This window comes from Diachasmimorpha longicaudata, chromosome 10, assembly GCF_034640455.1.
Source record: "Diachasmimorpha longicaudata isolate KC_UGA_2023 chromosome 10, iyDiaLong2, whole genome shotgun sequence".
Lineage (NCBI taxonomy): Eukaryota > Metazoa > Arthropoda > Insecta > Hymenoptera > Braconidae > Diachasmimorpha > Diachasmimorpha longicaudata.
Genome location: NC_087234.1, coordinates 1,334,994 through 1,352,758, shown reverse-complemented (window position 1 = coordinate 1,352,758; position 17,765 = coordinate 1,334,994). Strand labels below are relative to the sequence as shown.

General features: G+C 33.2%; 1 protein-coding gene across 4 annotated transcripts in view; it reads right to left on the bottom strand.

The window, feature by feature from the left end:
- Positions 1-17,765, bottom strand: part of LOC135166658 (uncharacterized) — a 37,002-nt gene that overhangs the window by 1,600 nt on the left and 17,637 nt on the right. For 2 of the 4 annotated variants that reach the window (XM_064129130.1, XM_064129131.1), the window contains 15 exons: positions 17,429-17,611; positions 16,714-16,845; positions 16,310-16,624; positions 15,583-15,912; positions 14,576-14,896; positions 14,320-14,502; positions 6,082-6,213; positions 4,673-4,996; positions 4,387-4,575; positions 4,121-4,258; positions 3,807-3,917; positions 2,592-2,689; positions 1,591-1,807; positions 571-753; positions 64-204 (listed from right to left, as the gene is read on the bottom strand). In XM_064129130.1, the coding sequence (XP_063985200.1) occupies positions 64-204; positions 571-753; positions 1,591-1,807; positions 2,592-2,689; positions 3,807-3,917; positions 4,121-4,258; positions 4,387-4,575; positions 4,673-4,996; positions 6,082-6,213; positions 14,320-14,502; positions 14,576-14,896; positions 15,583-15,912; positions 16,310-16,624; positions 16,714-16,845; positions 17,429-17,611 (2,997 nt within the window). The remainder of the gene's footprint in view (positions 1-63; positions 205-570; positions 754-1,590; positions 1,808-2,591; positions 2,690-3,806; positions 3,918-4,120; positions 4,259-4,386; positions 4,576-4,672; positions 4,997-6,081; positions 6,214-14,319; positions 14,503-14,575; positions 14,897-15,582; positions 15,913-16,309; positions 16,625-16,713; positions 16,846-17,428; positions 17,612-17,765) is intronic. The other 2 variants (XM_064129132.1, XM_064129133.1) reach the window with 1 other exon arrangement.

The following is a 17,765-nucleotide window of genomic DNA, read 5'->3' as shown; positions in this document are numbered from 1 at the left end:
CAATTGTTATGGATAAGTCATCGTCATTTAACAGTGAGGAATTTAGGGATGTTCGGTACTTACAGAAGAAAACAGCTAGAAATGGAGACTCATCCAATAGTCTCTCCAGCATTCTGTCATTAACCGACTCAATTTCATCTGCTAATTCTCGATTGTCGTCGTCAATCAGCCACTCAAGCACTGATTCCTCATTCTGCAGGTCACCTGAAATTAAGCAAAAGTTCCTTCATCAGCAGTTCAAGAAGATTCTGAATAGAAAGAAAATATAATTGGAGTCATTAAATTTTCCATAAATCCAGACGTAGCTTCTTTTTGTTCAAATTTTCCATATTAATGAAAAGTATTTAGGACTCGATTTTTCAAACGATCGATTTCTTCAATAAAATCGATCCATTTCAAATCTAGACAGTATCTGATCCTTTCTGACTGCACAATCACAAATGAAATATCCGTGGGAAAATTATTTCGAATAATTATACTTAAAATAATTATATTATTACACTTATTTTGAGTATAACGTATACACTTTAATTACGTTACGAAATGATACAAAATGATAGAAAGACAAACCTTCGAATAACAGTGGATTTCCATTCCTGAAGTAGACCAGAGCTGGAAATGTCTTGATGGAGTATCTCTTCGCTAGTTGCGGATCTCGTATTTTCACTAGATGAATACCAAATACGTCGCACTCATCGTCGATACGTTCCAATCCCTCGAGAATGTCATCACAGATATGACAATTTTGTTTATCTGGTTGTAAATTGGAGGAAGAAATTAGTGAAATCACATTTCATATCGAGATCTTAACTTTAACTTAATAAAAAATCAAGAAATTTGTTTTAAACAGAATAGTGTTTGCAGGTTATATACGTCAATGGCCAGTGTTTTTAAATATAATTTGACGCAGAAGAAGGTCTCATGTAAGAAGACGGAAAAGATCATTCCCGTTACTTAAACCTTAGTTGTACTGAGAGAAAATTGTAGTAAAATGGCCGAATTATTTATTGATTCAAACGCTCAGTGTTTTACAATAGTACTTTTAATTGATTGTTTGATTGAACTGTCTGCTTCAATCAGTGACTATGAGGACTCCAAACACAAACCTCATGATTCGATCACATGGAGATTCAAATTTATCGTATATTCCATTGGATTCCCTCAATATTTCATCACAGTTAAATAATTACTTGAATATATCGTATTCCGTCGACCTGAAAACTTATTGAAGACGACATCAACGGAATCGCATGCAAGAAAATATTCTCAATGGAATAATGACTCCATAGGGAAGCCACTAATCAAATGAAGATTTTAAACGTTGAAACAATGAAATTCTATTTTCATATAAAAGAACAATGCATCCAACAAAATATATTCCACAGAATGTAGAATATTTTTCTCTCAGTTTACGTTTCCGAATGAATTCACAATAATTTTCAGTCAACTAATTCGATTAAACTAATTACTAAATTGATGAATTTTCTTGAAATTCCGAACTTTCAGTATTTATTTTCATGATCAAATTGGAGGTCCACAATTTTTTGTGACTTTTTCCTTGTGTACAGATGTTAAAAGAAGTGAACTCACAGAAATAGACAGCCAGGTATTGTGTGTCCTCTACAGCTGATTCTAACATCACTCGAGTGATTAACTCAATTCGATCTTCAGTTTTCTGAGTGATCAACCACTGCAGCACTTCTTCTTCTTCGGCTAAATCACCTTCGAAGACATTTGCCGTTTGGGACTCGTAGTAAACTAATACTGGAAAGTCAGTTACACCGTAGTCTTCGGCTATCTTAAAGTCCTGGAATGTTCATTTTGTCAAATTAGATGATTATGTTGTTCTCTGAAGGACTGGTTCAATTATATTTTAAAGGATTCTTTGTCATCGCACCTTCTCATCATTTCAAATTTATTATTAGAATTTAATGCTGACTTGTATAAAGGGCTCATCGATTTCCACTTTTTCAATTAGATTAGGAGTATTTTTTAATTGCTTATTGGAATTAAATTCTAATTTCGGGAAAGATAGATTTATGTGACGATTTTCGTTAATTAAAATGAAGCCCTCAAGGAAGTCAATGATTCGGGAAAGTATCCTTTTTTAATAGAGGAGAAAAACGAATGTCTTCTTAGTAGAATTGAATTAAAATTGAACTCCCATAAGCAATTAAAAGGTTCTGCTAAATTGATAAAATCAGTGAAACTTAATTCTGTAATTGAAATACCACCTCTGATTGTCAAAAGAGGAATACCTGATCCATGATATTATGATCCTCATCATTATATGATGATCATGTGATCATCATTCACTAAAATGTTAAGTTTTGACATTTCTATTTGTCGATCATTTCATACAATATGCCAATATTCTATAACAAACACTAAGAATATCATAATTCTCTCGTTCTGCGATACTTTCAGATAACAATGCAAATAATTTTTCGTCCTCGACTAGTAACAGAAATTTTTTTTTTAAAGAGAAAATTGATCTAAACAACGTTTGGCAACTTAAATACTAATTCTATCACTTCCTCACAATGAGAGAGTTCAGATTATTGATTGATTGATTGATTGATGAATTTTACCTGAGTTTTGACAAATGTAATTCCATGTCTATCACAGTCATCATCAATGTTCTCCAGTTCCTCAAGTATTCCAGCGCACTGCTCACACTCGTCGCTGTCTGTGAAGAAACTCTTTAATGAAACAAAAAAGAGATCCTCAAAGCCAAACAAGCACAACATGAACATGGCAAGAAAATGCATACATGGATAATTAAATATTAAGGAACTTTATTTCGCTGACGTCCTCGTGTTGCTAATAAATTTCCATCAATATGATTGGATGCATATCCCGATGAGGAAATGACTGTATTTTTTCATCCCTACGGGTGGTCCAACATTCAGGGAGGAAAATCATTAACGTATGACAGTTATAAAATATTTAGTAATTTGTCAATCTCAATTCGAGGGGTTAAATTTGACGTTGAAGTTGTTTCCTCTCCTGTCTTCCTGTATGCAATGAATATGTCTTTCTGTGTTCAACATCTCAGAGTGAATGGTAAAAGTTCATTAAGGGGATAATAATTAATTTCGTAACATAATCATAAAACGAGAACATTAACAAGTGCAGTAAAATGGATCAAACTATTGAATTAGAAATTGTAATATACTTTTGCCAACAAAAACGTGGAACTGAACAGAAATCTGTTCATTTAAATCTCTGTTATAGCACTCGGGTTTTAATGGAAATTAATTGATAAAAATTAATTGATCAAGACTGTCAGTCGGAAACGAATTCATCTCACGATAGGTTTATTTTAAGTTTTTAATCAAGACTGTATCAATAAATAATCGTCTTGGTGACGCGTGTGACTCAAGAGTCTGTTTTCACAATAAAAATATTTTTCAAAAATGTCATAATTTTTATGAAAATAAAATTTTCTAAAATTAATGGATTGGATATTTCTGATGAAATTCTCGTGGATGAACTTTATTTTGGGATAAATTACTCGGCACGAATTTACGTAAAACCGAAATTCGATCTAAAATATTCTGAAAACCAAACTACACCCAATTGATCGCATTTTACTCCACTGAATTAATCATTATGAATTTCCACAAATCATTATGCAAAAAAGCCGTAAGAGTTCTGCCAAGGATTCTGCGCAGATAGCAATGGGCCTATCCAAATGTGGGTGGGAAAAGCGCTACGTCCACGGTAACACCCAATGAAGCTATTTACGAATTATAATAGTGAATTAATATTATTAATTTGGCATTTTTGCTTATGGTCGATACCAATGGCATCTTCGGTCGCCTCGGCCTGCTCGGCAATCCTCTGCTCCTGCTTGTGACGCATCTGCTTGCGGAACGCTTTCGATTGGCACATGTCGCAAAGCGTTCCGTTCCCTACGAGCATTAGTTTCCACGTCAGCATGAGAAATTAATAAAAAACTGATGGGAAAATTTATTAAACAGATAGATAGTGAGATTAGCGAAGACAATTAGCATGCATTCAAGCGGATACATTGTCACTGTAATTTCATTAATTTGTTTTTATCATTTAGATAATAGTTTAAGCGCTCAGGGCTCTCATGAATTTTTTTACTCACAGAAATAAACGGCTAATGCGTCGGATTCTCGAATTAAATGAAGAAGGTCTTCGCCCTCGAGGGCTTCTATTACTTCACCAGAGGGATCTTTCTGAGTCATCAGCCACTGGAGTATCTGCTCTTCGTCGTAAAGATCACCTACGAAAAAATGATTTAGAGAAAATTACGAGGAATTATTCAATTTTTCAGTTTCACTGACTTGATGAGACTATTTTAATGAGGCAAGACAAAATTAAAATATAAAAGTGGAATAATTTTAATTTTACCAGCGTAGATGACAGGTTCCTTGGAGCCCAATCTGAAGAACAAAATTGCTGGTAGAGCGAAGACGCCGAACTCCTTTGACAATTGTTTGTCATCAATTTTAACGAAATTTATTCCAGCGTGATCAGCCTCATCATCAATATGCTCAATCTCACTAAGCACACGACTGCACTGTTTGCATTCTTTGCTGTCTACCAGCATGTGTTTCGGATTAAATTATCATAATTAATGTTGAATATAATATTATGCGGACTTCCAAAAGGAAATAATCAATTAATTTATACTTACAAAGAAAGACAGCGACGTAGTCGTTGGTCTGTCGTATCTTATCGAACATTTTTCGATTGATCCTCTCAATGTGATCAGTCAATTCCATATTTTCTGGATTTGTCAACCAATCGAGAATCTCCTCCTCATCGTCAATATCACCGTCGTAATTTATATATTTCCCTTTTCGGAAATATGTGATACCTGGGGGATTTCTGAAGCCGTATTTCTTCGCCATCAGACGATCGCCCATTTGAACTATTTTTATTCCATATTCGGCTGCCTCATCGTCGATCAACTCAATGTGACGAAGTATCCGGGGACTTTCCGGATCCTCCTCTTTATCTAGAATTTGCAGAGACCGGTTAATACCATTTTATTAATTACAAAACTCAGGTAACGTTATGTGTCACGGATTTATTTTGTTGAGGTATCATATAAAAAAAGAGAAAATAAATAAACATGATCCTATAGGTATGAATGTATATGTATAATGTATATAAAATGTATATTATATATTGAATATATTATATATTTATCATTTGATAAAATTGATTTTCAATATAATTAGAAATTTATATATTTATCAAATAAATGGAATATGTATATATATATTTAATTCAATTCAACTCCATCATTAAATTTGAGTAATTATAATAAATTTGATTGAATGCTTAATTTGGAGCGTAAAATATATATTTTATATTTTATGTATTTTTTTCTCTTTTGTTAACTCCACAGAAAATATAGATTGAAGGCCTCAAATAACTAGAATATCAATTCAGTTGAATATATAGCAAAATTGTAATTTTCAAGGCTCTTTGGCGATAATCATAGTTCAAATAACATTATACTAAAATTGCTATTTCCGTTGCTTTCAACAGACTTGTCTATAATTGATATTATGAACTTTGATTTTCATAATGTAACGATGGTGTGATACTTGCAAATTTAGTAGAAAAATTGAAAATTATAGAATATGTTCTTTTAAGCCGACACATGCACTTCGTTTTGGGCTGTGTAATTTCATTCAAATAAAAATTTTCCATTATTTATCTAAAAACAATTTCATATCCCTTTTTCTGTCACCGTGTACCATACAATACGTGAGTTCAATACAAATCCAGTAGAATTTTCTAACGAAATCTGTAGAATCTTCCATTCAATTTTTTCGTAAGTGCATTCTCGAAGACTTTTTTTTCTTTTGTGGTACATGAAACTATTGTAGTACATGCTAAACTAGATTGTGTCATTTTTCAAATAGAATCTATACTTTATTCATACCAGAAACGATAAAAGATGAGAAAAAAAGGGCAGATTAAAAAATAGGAATGAAAGATGATGAAAAAATTTAAGAAAAAAATATGATGAGTAAGTGTTGATTTTTTCTTAAGGGGTTTTGGGTGATTATTGTTTTATGAAATACTTACAGAAGACTACGGCTAAGAACTCTTTCGTCTCGATGTACTTCTGCAACTGCTCGCGATTTATCTTTTCGATACTCGCATCGTTTCTCTGCTTTGTCATCCAGTCAAGAACTTCGGATTCGTCCAACAGATTTCCTGAGTTTTTGTAATTCAATTTAGAGGAAAATATTGAATTTTCGATAGTGGATTCGGTTGCAGGACTAATGGAGGTTTATACGTTAGTATTTCGCATGGAATATATAAAATATTCACCAATATTTTTTTTACCTGAATCTGCAACGAATTCTAGTGTGAGCGAAAAAAAATGGGAAAATTAGAAAACTTTTTTATAAATAATTACTCGAAATCAATGCTAACGACTATTGAATTATTGATCTATTGAGCTATTAATTTCATGTTATTTTATTGTTCTTAGAACATCTTAATTATAATCTGCTTCCCGGCGTATCCATTTCTTTCAAGGATGACACTAAACGCGCTAAAGCGCACGGTAATTATGAACATTGTAATTGAAAATACCAAAATTCCGTGAATTCCGAATTTAAATTAACTACTTGGGAATGTAAACCAATGATTTAAAAACTTCCTTGTCCCGATTTCATGATTATACATTATTTCAAATGATTTCATATAATTTCGATAAAATAAAAAAAACGACGGACTACACTGAGAGAAAAATATAATAGACTTGACGAAATATATTTTGCTGGATGCCTATTATTTCGTATGAAAATAGAACTCTATTTTTTCGAGTTTTCATTTTCCCAGTAGGTTCTCAACAGAGCGTAGATAATAAAATGTTCCATTGCAAATGGGTCATTATTTCATTAAAAATATCTTATTGCATCTGATTCCATGGACATTGCTGTAATAATGATTCTGACCAACGACAGGTGATACATTGAAAAAACTATTAAAATTCGATGAAATATTCAGGGAATACGAGCCAATATACGATAGATTCGAACCCTCATTTTCTCGAAAAATGTCAATATATTTGATTACATCAATAAATTATTTCGTTGTCAGTATTGAATAAAACCGATTGGTTGACTCGAAAAGTAATCAGTCCATTTTGTTAAATTTTTCTCTCAGTGTACCAACAAATTGTCGAGATTTCAATAAATTAGTGAGATACGATCTGAAAAGAGCATCTATTTTATTTCTATGTTCATCAGACATATGAACATTGTTGCAAAAATGTTTGAAAAATCGCAGTGTCTCTTACCTGTTCCCTTCACTTGCCCATTTATACTCTCAATTTCTCCCACCGTTTTCATTCAGCGAATGGTATTCCATTCCTTTAATCACTTCGATATTCATTTCAGTAGTGAAGTTATAAAACGAGATAATTTAACGTATCTCTGAGAGGCCTTTTTGATCAATATCTCCGAATCTAATGGAGACAGCGCAATTTTTATAATAACATTTATTGTAGTTCTCAATTTTCTGCACAAAAAAGGTTCTGATCAAAATGTTGTCATCTCTCTTAGATTTCGAGATATTCACCAAATACTAGTCAAAAGTGACTTGTCTCGTTTTACCACTTGGCTGCTGAGTTCTCATATCAAACAATGAAAAAAAATCAGCAAATTGAATCATATGAATAAATAAATAGACTTGGCTGGCTGACCGCAGGTAGGACCGTTCTGGAATGGCTATGCAAGGCTCCAGCATCCGGAATGAATAAATCTAGGATTATTTCATAAAACGTTAAATATTACATTTTCCTTTTCTTTATTTTATTGAAATTTCTTTCTCCGTACATCAAATAGTTGACCTTCTTCACCAAAAACCGCTGTACATATTACATTTACAAATTGAATAAATTAATAGTTTCAACAAATTCATATATAAATATATACATTCGTATAAATGTCTTGACTCAATGTTTTCAATGCTCGTGAATGCTCATGTTCAAACGATTTATGATAATGATGATTTGTTATGGACTTTAACGTAGAGAAAATAATAACTCAGGCATATTTTTTTTTGTTAGAAATAGCTGTAGTATCCATGCTCATCACGATTTCAATCATATAATTAATTATTTTAGCATAAAAATTGGACGGTACAGCGGCTGTTTATTACATTAATCAACATCTATAGTCTTCTCAAAACAGAAAAAAAATGCGGAATATGAAAAAAAATGCGCTCAAGATACGAATTGAGAATTTAACAATTGAGACGATATATTAAATGGCGTGAATATTTTAATATTAATGCGTTATATTATAATATTGAATATTTGATAATGCATGAATTAGTGCAACGATATTTCACCAAATATTGTAAATGATCCATCAAAAATCCAAAACTCATTTAACATTAAAAAAAAAAAATCTTTCAATGATTTCCCTTCTTTCATTTTTATCGAATCATCATGCTTGCGATAATGACTGGGCGACGAAGAACGAGTGAAAATGATAAAATAAATATAAATATTGCATCCCCCTCTCCCTTATTTCCCCGGGCTGAATTATTCTCATCGATATACCAGAAGTGGAAATTGTTGTTACTCATAAAGTCCTCCATCAGATTGTGGAATACGTCTGAATCAGATCTTAATGAGGTAGGGTAAGCCAGCGACCACTGCAAAATGTTTTTCTCCTCATTTTCCATTTTTTTTTTTGGGCAATTTCTTTTGTTGATTTTTTTTAATAGTTACCGCTTCCAAAAAATCCTTTCTTGCCTTTGGTAGCTTTACCGCTAGTCGAATCACTGGCGGTTTTCATATTTTTCTTAGTGTCCTTTGGGGTGAGTTTATTTATTTGTTTGAGGGCTGGGGGGACTGGTGTCTTGCTACTGCGCGGTGATACCTTCGTTGATTGTTGAGTGACACGGTTGACCTTGGCTATCTTGGTTGGACTCGGGACGTTTGCGCGACAGCACTGGTAGGGCTCATAGGAGGGTATCATGGGTTTCGCGCTTTTACCACCCATTCCAATGTAGAAACAGCCGTCGCCTGGGTCAAGCACATAAAACAGAATATTTGTAGTGGCACAGATTTTCTTTTGGTTTTTTTTGTTTTTCGTTTTACGCACGGAGTTAAACGGTGAGGGTGGGGGACGTTAATTATCGATGAGGGATTAGTTGGAATGATATGGCAAAAAGGCAAACGTGCAGTTTTCGGGTTTGAGGTGGTTAAAGTGTAAAAAAATTGTTAGGGCGATCTACGCTATTATTCTACGCATTATTTACGTAAAATTTTGCGGAGAAGCTGATGAAAAGAGGAGTGATGTGGATGATCCTGAGAGATGGCGAATTTTCTCAATTTTTATTTTCAATAGCGAGGTCGAGTAAATTATAATTTCGGTGTAAATTACTGTTCTTTGGTGATTGTTTTTGGAAGTCATGGAAGCCAACAAACAATGAAAGTTGGAACCGATAAATCCACCGGAAGAATTGAATAGATTTTGATTATTGATTGTGTTTTTACAAAAATCTTGGACTTTAAGAAAAAGAGAAAAAATTTACTTTCAACTTTTTCTTTAATTTTTAAATTGATGCACAACAGTGATGATAAGAAAATTCTTTTCGATCCTCAGATATTCGTCTAAAGTGACCGATAATTGAAATCGAATGAATTCGACGTATCGTTCTGTCATTCAGCAGAAATTGTCTAAAGTTTGTTTTACGTGAAAAGTATTTAAAAGAGATTTTAAAAATATAAAAAAATCAGAGACTTTAGTTTCGAAAAAAGGCTCGTGAAATAACTTGTTGAGTGTGAAGTAAACGACCAAATATGACAAAAATCTGCTGACGCAAAACGTTACAAGGTCAAAATAGTTATTAACAATTGCGTATTCATTAAATAACAACTATTCAGTCCACGAAACAATGCCTAAAGATCATTTTTATATATGAGATCATCAAAACTCTGCAACATTTAAGGAGAAACACAGAATTGACTTCACTATTGAATGAGCTATAGAATATTTTAAAAAATTGAGGTAAATCTTCTGAATCATCACACATTAAATATAAAAATCGTGGTGTACGCCCTCCAGAAAGCCGACGGGAATGACAAAAATAATGCTCGCCCAACGGAGTGGATATATTTGTCTTCACGATACTAAAAATCTAAAACTAAAGACTCAACATAAAAATGTATAAATGAACACGCAATAAATATCTAAGTGACTCGACCTCGACTGTCTGATCCATGGTGGCTATACCTACTAACGAATATTCCGTCTCAGGGAATTTTAGATGATCGTCAGTCAGAATGAATTATCATTCGATTTTTCGTATGTTTTTTTTTCAACTCATCGTCATTTTCATTTTATTCATCCTAGGGATTGCCAAGGTCTTCTCGTTTACCTTTTTCAAGGATTTTCTTGAGGGCTTTCCGCTTTGGTTCATCATCATCATCATCTTCATCATCATCATTGTCTTCGTCATCATCTTCATCATCATCATCATCATCATCTTCATATTTGTCACTTTCATAGTCAATATTTTCATTACTATCATCGTCATCATCATCATCATCATTATCATCATCATCATCATCATCATCATCATCATTATCGTTTTCATTACTATCGTCTTCGTCGCCATCATCATTACCTGTGTATCAAGAGTAACCATTTGTGATATAAACGATACGTTTCTCGATATAAAAAAAAATCAATAATTTCCCGAAACGCGTTTTTTCCCGAAAAAAATTCAACCATTTTATTTATCAACTAAATAACTTGAAACAGCCGCTGGAGGTGTGCCCATTCCGCTAATTGAATGTAAATTATGCTTCGATATTTTATTTAAACCAACATTGTAATTATTTTTTAGGAAGCGAAATAAGGCGCCAAAAACATGCGATAAATTAAAGACAACTAAAAGATTTAGACAAATAATATATCAGCAGTGAAGCACTTTTTTGACAATATCTTAGAGACTAACAGAGATTCTGTTTTGTGACTCGAAAATTAATGAATTATTGGCTTATTCCAATTATTCTTAATTATCTTACCGAAGCAAAGGATCAATTATATGTTTAATTGAACAATTAAGGGATGAACATGAATATCAATTACCAGGAAATTTTCGTCATCACGAATTACTATACATTAAATTAGTCAATGTGATTTAACACAAAAAATGCGTTCAAATTTCTGAATGTTTGAGAATAAAAAAAGATAAAAACAGTTAGTTATCTTCCTATCAATTACTTCATGATAATCGGAAAAAAATGGAAAGAAACATTTGTACAAAGCGGATTATAGTCAACAAAAATGCAATCATTTGAATTGATAATGTTCGATCGAATATTTGTACTATCACAATTAGTCAACGCGTACGCGTGGGCACGACACTTTGTGAACATTATTACTATTTCTGTATAACGGTAGATCAGTAGTTACGATTGATATTAAAGTAACAAAGAATAGTACACCCGTTATAATCAACATCATTTTATATGTTTTCTTACTTTTTTGCTCGATTAGCCATTCCAGAACTTTGTCCTCGTTCTTAAGATTACCTATAAAAGTCAGACAACACGCACACATATATAGAGTAATTTATTCAAATGTTATTATCAGTGATATCTAATTTTTATCTTTTATCCAAATAAAATTTACTCTTCAAGTGGTAAATAAGTACAGGACAACCTTAACAATTATTTATATGGAATTCATGTGAAAGTAAAACTGTGCTTTGCCAATAGTTGTACAAAACTAAACACTTTCAAAAATTAATGATAATTCAGTAATGAAGTGGTAAAACGAGATAAGTTGACTTATCTCTCAGCCCAGTTTTTGAGCGATATCTTCGAATCTGAGAGAGATAGCGCAATTGTTGTCATGACCTTTATTGTAGCTCTCAACTCGCTTCACAAAAAAGGTCCTAATGAAAAATGTGATATCTTTACTACATTTCGAGATATTCATAGAAAATTGGTCAATAGTCAGAAGTGACTTATCTCATTTTACCACTTGGCTATTGAGTTCAGAAAATGATTTACCACTTGATTAATGATTTATCATATGTTAAGCTCAGAAGAAAAGAGTATATTTGAAGTGTACCTCTGGAAACCAGATGACTCGGGGAAGAATCATCTGTTTTCCATGGGATCGAACGAAATTTTTCCGACACAGTGCCCGGAAATTTGTGTTTTTCAAGCACAAGTTTGGAAAAAATTTGTTTAGCAGTACGTGTGTACTTTCGTTCATAAATTTTTCGTTCGAAAATTATCAAGCATTCAATATCTTACACCAAGAAAGATCTTACGCCAGTAATACATCCCGCACTGAGTGCGTTAAAGAATTTTTTGACGAGTGGGAGGGCTGGAAAATCGGTCAGTAGCGACTTTTATAATGAAATCGGTCAGATAATCTATATCGCGGTGGTTAGTAGAGCATTTTACATTACGAAATATGTAAAAGACAATTAACATATGTCCCAATGTGCCTAATCCGTCGTTTTATGCACGGCGTGATCCAAAAAAAATATTTTTATTTCTTCAAGATAAAAGGGCCTTTGAAGCATATGAAGAAAGAACGCATGTAAAATATGTTGAGTCAGCTCGAGACAACTCAAGTAATGTTTAAGTTAAAATAGTGTAAATTCCGCGGCTAGAAAACAGGTAGATTTACGAACTCAGTAGCAAAGTGGTGAAAACGAAATAAATCACTTCTAAATGTGAACTAATTGGTAATGAATATGTCGGGATCGAGGAGAGATAGCAACATTTTTATTGGAATCTTTTTTATGAAGTCAATTAAGAGCTACAGCAATTCCGTTATCTCTCATAGGTTCGAAGATTTTCTTCGAAAATTTGACTCAGAGATAATTCAACTTATCTCGTTTTGCCACTTCACCAATGAATTAGCTTTTACTTATTTTGAGAAATTGCGTTGTTAGAGTGATTGACAAAATACACTGCTGTATTACATTTAAAAGTTGACTACAGATTATCTGAAGTTCCAGAGGGTCACATAAGCAGATTACTTTTCCAAGTACAGCCAACATAATTGTTTAATTTTTATGGAACCCAATGTCTGAGATGCAGTTATGATGCCTACAAGTCGGAAATTGGGTTTCATTAAAATTAATAAATTACTTTGCCTATAATTAGAAATGTCATTTTCTACATGTGACTTCCGGAAAGCTCCCCTTAAAAATCATTAAAAGTTTTCAGTTATTATGGAATAAGTAATTGTATTCTCAATTTGATGATTGAGACGACGATAATTGATTTAGAAAGGAATTGAACATTTAAGACATCCTGATTTATGATTTGTTTAATATTACAAAACTAATAATATTTATTGATCGTTATTATTATATGCATATGTGCTAAAAGTTGAGAAATTGTATCGTAAAGTTACCTAGTTCAGTATAAAATTTTAGATAATTTTCCTTCTAAAATACGATTTGTTCCGTATTTTGCTTTCAACTGTTATCATCTATAGGACAAGTACACAATGTCTCAATGAACTCTTTTTTAGCGTAAGATATTTTGTTCTTGAAAATTCTCAAACTTAGAGTTTCTGCATTTGGTTCTTTTCGCTGTGAGAATCTTTCTTGTCAATGGTATTCTTCTGGATTGATAATACTTAGCTCCCACGCACAAAAGAATGGGAAGGGCATGCTTTGAGAGAACAAGTATTGAAAACACAAGATATTTTTTTATATGGGGTACATCAGTTGCGAAGTGGTAAAACAGAAGGCAATTATGTAATTCGAAATTATTGGCAGTTGTTCATTTATACAAATATCCCCAATAATTTTTGCTCCATTCAGTATAAATGTTATTTAATAGTGGAACAGATACTGAAACCCATATTTAAAAAATCCTGGGAAGTTTCACCACTTCACTTCAACACGGAGAGAAAAATATAGTAGATGGACGAATTATTTTTTTATTCAATCACTCAGTGCTTTTCAATGGTACCAACGGAATAAGTCGTTGATGATGAAAAATATCTGGATACTTTTAATGGATTTATGCTTCAATCTTTGATTCTGAGGGCTCCAAACAGAAACTTTATGATACAATCAGATCGGGGTTCAAATCTATCGTATGTTCTTTTGGATTCCCTGAATAGCTCTTCACATTTAAATAGTTCTTTGAATGTATTGCATTTTGTCGTATGCAATCAGATATTTTCAACGGAATAAAATTCTATTTTCATATGGAAGAACAATGCATCGAAGAAAATATATTTCGGAGAATCTACAATATTTTTCTCTCAATGTTATTTTCAATGAATCGTAATTCTTTGCAGATCTTACCGTCGTACATGATGGGTACACCAGTCTCGTAATAGACCAGCGCTGGAAATGAGAAAATACCGATTTCAGCTGCGAGTTTAGCGTCGTTTGATTTGACAAATTGAATGCCATATTTGTCAGTGTCATCATCGATTGTTTCCAATTCGTCGAGAATCTCACGACACGTTTCATCATGTTCATCATCTATAATGCAGGGAGATATTAAGATAATCTTGTCATTCATGATTGGAAAATTTTTCTGACTAAAATGACTCACAGAAAAATACAGCGAGATGTTCAACATCATTAATTAATACTTGAAGCGTTTTCCGGTCGACATTCTCGATAACATCTGGAGTTGATCGTCGAAGCTCTAATACCCAATCAAGAATAGCCTCCTCGTGCATCATGTCTCCGGTATAAATCTGTCGGAATTTGTGACGATAAAATGCAAGGGCTGGTAGTCCAGGGAGATCATACTCCTTCTCGATTCCATCATCAGAAATTTTGACGAAATCAATGTCCTCTTCTTCACACTCATCATCGATGTTCTCCAGTTCTTGAAGAATTTTGTGGCTCTTCTTGTCGCCCTCTTTATCTGAAAGAAATGAGATATCAGATATTAATTCTCGAATCGAGGTGCACGGTAGGGTATCGGACAAGAAAATGTTTTGACAATGCACGAAATAACTACCCCCTCCACCATATCTAACTGATTTTTGATAATTATCTCGAGTAGGAGACAATGAATTTGAATATTCCCCTCAGTTACACTATACAAATCAACTTTCATATTTTTCGGATCGATTGTTAAGAAAATATCCGCATATCGACGGTCCCCATTCGCATTCCTACGATTTCCCATAAATAAAATTGTCGGAATCAATTCGTGGCGTTGACAGCACTGACCCACTCGAGTGAGAGCCTCAACGTGACCTTGGATTGGATTTGAATGTGTTGCGAACATTCAAAGAAGTAAAAGGGAAAATCAACTCTATTCAATCGAGTTCTAAATTCAATTTTGAAAAACAAAGTCCGTGAAATATAAAAACTTTCCTTTTAATATTGAAAAAATCCATAAAATCTGAAAAAAATCAATTTTCGTGAAAAATTTGTCACATGTTTCCATTGACCTTTTACGTGTGTGTAAATAAAAACATTCCAACATACACATGCCAGTTTCTGTTGTTCTTTCTTTATTAGCAAAATGAACGATTTTTTCCCTCAAATTCCCGAACGAAATGCCAATAACATTAAAATAATTAAAGAAAAATAAATACATACAAAAGAAGACAACAACGTGATCATTTTCATCAAGAATGTTCTCCAACATTTTAGCGTTGACTTCCTCTATCTTCCCAGGGATCTCCAGTGTGTTCTCATCAGTCAGCCAAGAGAGAACTTCATCTTCATCTTCCAGATCACCACTGTAAACCAGTGGCTCCTTATTTCTGAAGAATGCGAGTGCCGGGAGAGGTTTGATTCCATGTTTTTTCGCTACTCCAAGATCCTCGGTTGTGACAAAAATTATACCGGTTTCATCTAGTTCGTCATCAATGTTTTCAAGCTCTTTCAAAACAATTTCGCATTCACCTCCATCATCGCAACGGCCACCTGCGGAATTTGCAAAAACATAATTCAGTAGCTAAGTGGAAAAATGAGGTAAATCCCTTCTGATTATCGACCAATTTTTGGTGAATATTTCGAAATCTAGGGGAAATACCAACATTTTCATTGAAATATTTTTTGTAGAGCGAGTTGATAGCTACAAAATTTTGTAATATAACTTTTAAAAATATTGTTAACTCAGTTTTTGGGAAAATATGAATATTCGTGAGAAAAAAAAACCTCACGTTACTACTTGAACACAATCTGGAACAGCCTCAGGCTTCAGTCTGATGATATAAAATAATATTTTCCTATTTTCTACAGAGGAATATGTTTTTCAACTCTAAAATATTTACTAAGCATTTACTCTGAGGTTTAATTGACAAAAATATAGCTGACTCACTGAAGAAGACGACAACGTATTCATGTTCTTCAATCAGATCATTAAGGATTTCATCGGTGACCTCCTCAATCGTCGCTGTATTCTTCTGCTCAATGAGCCATTCAAGGACATCATCTTCGTTCAGCAGATCTCCTTCGTAAATTGCTGGAATTTTGTCCTCGAAGTAGATCAACGTCGGAAGATGATCAATGCCATATTCCTTGGCCTCGGCGTCATTATCAATTCTCAGAATGACGATGCCCTCTTTTTCGAGCTCATCGTCAATGTTTTCTAATTCATTCAAGATTCTCATATTTTGCTTGTCCTCCTTATCGTCTGTCAATGTAGAAATCATTTCAATCAGATGGAGTTTAGAGATCCTTAGAGGATCAATGTGTCATGGAGACTTACATCAGATTACTTACAAAACAGAACAGCAAGATACTGTGTGTTCTCGATGAGTTTCTCCATCATTTCATCTGTGACTTCGGGAATCTCACGGTGTTTCTTCTGGTGAAGAAGCCAACCCAAAAGTTGATCTTCATTCATTAAATCACCTAAAACATACAAATGAGGCGGTTAAAGTGCTGCAGAAAGTAAAAAGAAACTAAATAAATTACGATTTTGGGAATATTCCTGAAGATCATAAAACTATTTAATGAAGTTCATTACATTAACAAAATTTACAAATGGAAATATTAACCTTCATTAAACCATAATCTAAAACACAAAAAAGTGTTCTATATTTCTTAATGAAGAATTTAATGGAATCGATTACGTCAAATTTAGGATTTTTTTTTAAATCGACGACTTCATTCGTTGTATTTTCTATTTTCTTTGTTGACTCTCAACGAATTGTAATAATGTAACACTTCGGCTTGAACATTTTTTTACAAAGTGATTTAAAGAAGTCCAGAATATCGTGATCTTCAGAGAATGATTGGACCCTCAAACGGCCATCGAAAGGGGGGAGGGGAGAGGGGCGATGATATGAATCTGCTGTTCTACGTTTGTAAAATTTGTGAATTGCTCGATAAAGGGGATCTAACAAGTTGGAAAAATTATCTGCCATTTTTGATGATTCTTCCCGAAATGATAGATAATTTTTACTATATGTTTACATTACTTTTTGCATCTTACCATCATACAAATGAGGAATGCCTCTCTCAAACAGAACAAGAGCTGGCAGTGTATCAATTCCATACTCCTTAGCTTCCTCATCATCATCAATTTTCACAAATGCAATGTCGTGTTCATCACAGTCATCATCAATGTTTTCCAGTTCGGTTACAATTTTCTGGCTCTTCTTCTGATTCTTATCATCTGCAAAGATGAATGATAAAATTCCATTAAACAAGTAGATGTTTTCGATAATAATTTGGTACTCGAAGGATAAGATAAGAGGAGTGTCAAAAAGAGGAGATTGTTATTCACGAAGATCCAATGAAGATATGACCAGGAGTTAAATAAATGGTCA